Below are 5,545 nucleotides of genomic sequence, written 5' to 3'. Positions count from 1 at the left end.
TTTGTCTAGTAAAAGAAAGATCCAGGGCATATGTTGTACTCGATTTCAGTTACTACCTGAGTAAGTTAGTGTGAACATTAATAACCATGGATCTTTCCCACATTACCTAACACACAATGAAATGACTATCGAGGCTTGGGTGCACAATTTTGTGCAAATCTATGTATCAGTTTTGTCACCCCAAGCCTCGAGTTGTTGTTTTAGTTCACGGAAATGTGGGAAAGGCTACCAGAGACGAAATTAGTGAGCTATTTTACAGCCGTATAGTGATAAAAATATTTTCAGACAAACACTATGAAGAAATTTAAAACTGCAGAGAAGCTTTGTGAGTAAAGAGAACACTTCCTAGTAATCATTTAGAAAATATTCTCTGCTCAAAAAGATATTGTAAGGAATTAGCTTTTGTTTACCTCAAACTACAAGCCGTACGTGACCATTTTTCAATTTTCACATCTTGAAAACGCGGCTCCTTCTATCTATGAAATCGCACACGACCACATAAAGTAAATCATTACTATGGGGCTTTCTCCCAGTAGTAGCCTGCGTGCTAGGCGCAAAAAAGGGAGGGAGAGGGGGAGGGAGAAAAGCACCCCCCTCCCTTTTTCCCTTTTTCCCTATCCCCTTCCCCTTTCGACGCCTGCTACGCAGGCTATCCCAGTAGTTATACTAATACAACAAAGGGAGGATAAAACAATTGCAAAACTTCCGGAAGAGACAAAAGTCCTGTGACTTTTCATTTTCAATTTAAAGCAGTGCGTGACTTTTCGCTTTTCTGGGAATCCTCAACACGCATCTACATTAAACTTCCGGTAATATTATAACAATAAGTACCAACTTCGCGGATCAATTGTTTAAATTTATCGTGCAATCATCCAAGCTGTAAAACCAAGTTGAACGGTTGACGTTCGAGATCAGGCATTTTTGTGCGAATGTCGTAGTCAGTAAAGAAGTGTTTCCATAGAAAAGAAAGACGCACGAACGGAAACCGGCCTTACCAAGGAATTAATAGCCGGCAAGCTGTGCGACATCAAGCTCACTTTGAGTGGTCGTTAGGTACTGGAGCGAGGAAGATTTACAGTTAGAGGAAGGAAAAAAAATACTAGGTCTTGACAGTAGAAACCTAGGCCTGTGCATTTTGCTTCTTGACAAACGGAACTCATCTCCACATCAATGGAATATCTGAGAATCATATGTTCAGAAGTTCGAGAAAGCTCCAATGCAGCGTTTTTGGAAGCAAAGGACCAAGACTGTAAATCGATGATTCCAGTGGACTTTATGGGGAACACTTACGAGCAGACAACAGGTAAAAGGCAGTCATTGACATCAAGCTAATGATGATTAAAAAATTTAAATAGCATTTTCTTAAATTTGAATGGAATTAACTAGCCCAGTAGCATGTGCATTTCATAACCGTGAAAGCGGTTAACATTCTTGCAGTACTCGAGACTGCCTTAGGTATGTGAGTGACTAGCACCTACTGCACTGACCCGACTTCCTTCATTTTGTGGAATCCATTCATCGTTTTATTTTTACTAAAAGTTGAATGAAAGATCGCATGAATAACACAAAAACTGATAAGTGAATTTCAGCTACATCAAACTTTATAGTAAAAGTATAAGGCAACTGATCGGCTTTAAAGGAAAAATGACCGGGCGGAGAGCTGACCTCGATTCACAGCACGAATGGCCCTTGTTCATATGATTGAAAGTGACCGATAGAAGCAAGAGCAGTCATGCCTCGTTGGGAAAGATTCGCCTTTATCGCAGCCGACAGTTATTCTTGCATCTAAAGGATCCTAAAGCGGCAAGAAGCTCCAAAAACGACTGCGTGGGAGGCTACGGTTATTCCGGCATCCGGGCATGGATAATGTCAATAATGATTCAACAGACTTGTACTCGATCTCAAGCCGTTTCCATCGGTCACGTTTGTTCGTTTGTACAATAATTTTAGATGCGATTCGCACTGTGAAACCCCTCTGTGCCCTTATTCAACGCTGAATTAGGTCTTATGCTACTGGGAGCTGCCAAAATTCACTTTTCAATTTTAATTTTTGTCTCCTGTGAGAGGCATATATCGAAACTCGTCAAAACAGACACTGGTTTCTGTTGCATAATCAGGTTCTTAACATTATCTCCATTGAGTCCTTCTTGTATTTCAGAATTCTCTATTGGACAATGTGACCCAGGAAAAAACACCTTCTCGTGCTACATTGGGGACAAAAAATACTTCCTGTGTGCAGAGAATAACAAAGTATTTCTGATGGTAAGTAACAATCCGAGTTAAGTAAAATGGCAATTCCATAGTGATACTCATCAGATTTGGGGGTCACCTCATGCACTCAGACACATTCCCTTGATGTTATTGCGTAGAATAAACAACAAGCTTTAACCAGGTTCTTTGACGCACAAGAATTTATGACAGATCGAATAGCTTTCTTGTAAATCGTTATAACGATTAACAAAAAGCTGTTTCTCATCTATCCGACTTTCTTAAGGATCCTTTAGATCCATGTCTTTAGGTGATAGGGAATAGTATTTTAAGAGCATATGAGTAGTTCTAGCCATGCACCTCATCTTCTTCACCTTTTTTTTAATATTCCTATTTTTCTGTCTATCATAGGCTGAGAATATTCTTGAATTTTTTCAAATTATAAATATTAATTATAGTTAATGGCATTTCCGCTTTAGAAGGTATTGGGGTTTTAATTACCAATGTTCTTGCCGTTTTGTGAAAGGAATAATTTTCTACGGTTAAGTTAAAAACGCAAATTTTACTTTATTGACAGATTTACAAACACAAATTGAGTCGTTGTTATTTTGAAACTCCCAGTCCCGAGTTTATCCTTAAAATATTCTTAAGGTTTCCCAAATTTCATTCTCAATATTCTTATAAAATACATTGTTATAGAAAAAAAAGAGGGTACTAGACTGCTGTGATAAGTCACACCCTTTTCGTATATTGTTTTACCTAGAATGCCCCCAGATATCAGCTCTTTTAATTAAATCTAAGATAGGGTTACAAGATCGATGGTGACAGGGAAACGAGTTCATGCGCTGAAAATGTGAAACCGATCATGAGCTGCGTTATTAGGTCTGATTAGTTTCTTAATCACTTGAGCGCTTAAATTATATATTGCGATGTCAACTGGATAAAGTAAAAACAGTTTTTCTTTTCTCTTTTTTTTATTGCACATAGTGTTCCGATGGCCGCGACCCTAACGATGTTAGGTTCTTGTTTAGAGTTGACAATGTTGACAGAAGAACGCAGAGTAGCAAGTATTTTACCATTCAGTCTGCAAAATCAGGAAAATTTCTGGTCAGTGATGAGTCAGGGAACGCATCTATGAAGGAGATAAAGGACCACACAGATGGACCGACTTCTGACAGACAAGCCTGGTTTCAATTTATTCACAAAGATGACATGTTGGCCGAGAAAAGTGTGCACGCGATCAGAGAAGATAAAATTTTTCCAGGCAGAATTTATGAAATCCAGCAAGCTGTTACTTGTACATTGACAAAGATGTGAATAGATCTGAATAAGATTCTAGAGAAAAATCTTGGAAATGAAATCGTACCAAGAACAGTATTTAAAAAAGAAAGCGATGCTCATATTATTTTGGATGTTTTTTTTTTTGACAGCCAGCCTGTTCCTTGTACTTTTACTCAGGCTGACAAATTATGTGAATAGAGCTGAATAAGATCCTGAAGTAAGCGACTGGCAATTGGCTGACCCACAAGGCAATGCCAGGAAGGATCCGTTACCGCCATCGAGAGGCTAGTAACATAGTACATAGCAATGCTCAAGACAATTAAATTATGGTAAAAAGGTAAAATAAAAGAAATTTTGGTCTTGTGTGACCATGCAAAAATTTTCAAAAGGACTGGATAAAGTTTAGTAATCGTTTTAAACTTTAACTTCATGATCTAATAAGAACAGCTGTAAACTAAAAAACTTAGGTTCATGGTGATCAACATTTGGAGTTGTGGACAATTCGCTTGTACACAGCAGTGTTTAAGAGGCATGTTAAGGCTTACCATTTTGGCTTGAAATCTAATATTAATCAAAAACCGTTCTGAAGGAGCGCTAAGTGAGAGGTTAATTGAAACTTCGGTAGACAAGCGGGTAGATCACTTGCTATTATCGTGACCATAATTATATAATCAAAGAAAAGTTTTAATTTCGTTGCAAAGTACGACGTATCTAGACGTTCTAACACTGAAAGAAAAAAGGCTAACAAGAATGAAACAGGTTTTCACAACTAGGAGGTGATGGGTGCCGGTTTTTAAATTACTATTAAGTGCGGAAAGCATTGTTTAATTTATCTTGTCACCCGTGACCAGTTTTGCCATGATGCAAATCGCGGTTTTCAGATACTAATCCTGAGATTTGTAATTGGATTAAATCAAATTTTAAGAGAAGAACTCTTAATAGCCTTACTAGCATCTGACCATGACATGGTGGTTAGAAGTCTCACCGATATATAAAATGATGCAATGTGTTTTAAAATAGACGTGCAAGCCTTCTGAGAAGTATAGATCTTAGTGCAGGGGCATCAGGTTTATGGGATTTGTAGTACAAATTCACTTGTGCCGGCTACGTGACTCTAAATCTCTCTATTGTTGGTTCACTTTTTTTGGTGTAGGGACTGTTCAGTGACTTTTCAGTCGTTTGGTGATCGCGCAGCGGTTCGCAAAATGGAGGGAAGAGCGGCACGAATACATCGATTTAAACCATCATATATCTAGCCTCCCCGCAGACGTCCTTTGGGGTTCGTTTGTCACGCATTCATTTCTCCCCCACGTGACAAACGAAACCCAAAAGACGTCTGCGGGGAGGCTATCATATATCATCAAGAACCTAAATTTTTACTGAGCAAGTGCCACACGTACAGCACCCTACGCAGCCTGGGCAGCACCTAACGCTCATGCACAGATCTTTGCAGCAGTATAACGCTACGATTTAAGTTCATAGGTTTTGTATTTATACACTTTAGGCGGCTCCAAGATGTACTTTCCTCGAGGATTATATTGAGGTGATATACCCATATACCCATGCACAGCTTTCTAAACTCCGGTGGCCATTTTAACACTGAGTTCTCTGAGATTCGGTTGTTTAAGTAACGTCTTTGTCTCTAATGTCACAAAGTAAAGGGCTCGGGATCAAAATTAAAATTTTCCAGTTTGTTTTAACGAGGGGGACATGGGGGTTTACGGTATTGCGGTATTGGTCTTTTTTTCATGCGGTATTTCGGTAATTTTAATTTCAACGTGCGGTATTGCGGTATCATCTAGCTCTGCGGTATACGGTTTTTCATCATTTTGGCTGACGGTAATCGGTGAAATAAGATTGTTCACGGTATTACGGTACCGTTTATTTGCGCTTTCTTTTCGATACAATACGCAAAACAAAACACAGTAGGACATAGAGGTCAATAAAAGTTAATGTTTAGAAGTCTTGAGACATAACGGTAAATGATTAAACCATTGTGGGTCATTTTGTGACAGTTAATGGTCGATAATATACAATGCGATTGTTGTTGCATCCA

At 38.7% G+C, this 5,545-nt stretch overlaps 1 protein-coding gene across 1 annotated transcript; it reads left to right on the top strand.

Annotated features, from left to right (window-relative positions):
• The first annotated feature begins 837 nt into the window (after nucleotides 1-837).
• LOC140951815 (uncharacterized) lies at nucleotides 838-3,868 on the top strand. Its single transcript, XM_073401170.1, has 3 exons — nucleotides 838-1,303; nucleotides 2,159-2,262; nucleotides 3,196-3,868. The coding sequence occupies exons 1-3, from the start codon at nucleotides 1,171-1,173 to the stop codon at nucleotides 3,523-3,525; spliced, it is 567 nt and encodes a 188-aa protein (XP_073257271.1). The 5' UTR covers nucleotides 838-1,170; the 3' UTR covers nucleotides 3,526-3,868.
• Nucleotides 3,869-5,545: the final 1,677 nt, after the last annotated feature.

Source organism: Porites lutea, chromosome 11 (assembly GCF_958299795.1).
Source record: "Porites lutea chromosome 11, jaPorLute2.1, whole genome shotgun sequence".
Classification (NCBI taxonomy): Eukaryota; Metazoa; Cnidaria; class Anthozoa; order Scleractinia; family Poritidae; genus Porites; species Porites lutea.
This window is presented reverse-complemented; position numbering and strand designations above follow the sequence as displayed.

What these genes read in the sequence shown, in the direction of transcription:
- LOC140951815 (XM_073401170.1), top strand. Translation starts at nt 1,171, where the DNA reads ATGGAATATCTGAGAATCATATGTTCAGAAGTTCGAGAAAGCTCCAAT. An exon ending in CACTTACGAGCAGACAACAG is followed by an intron (nt 1,304 to 2,158) that starts GTAAAAGGCAGT and finishes CTTGTATTTCAG; the next exon opens with AATTCTCTATTGGACAATGT. An exon ending in ATAACAAAGTATTTCTGATG is followed by an intron (nt 2,263 to 3,195) that starts GTAAGTAACAAT and finishes TATTGCACATAG; the next exon opens with TGTTCCGATGGCCGCGACCC.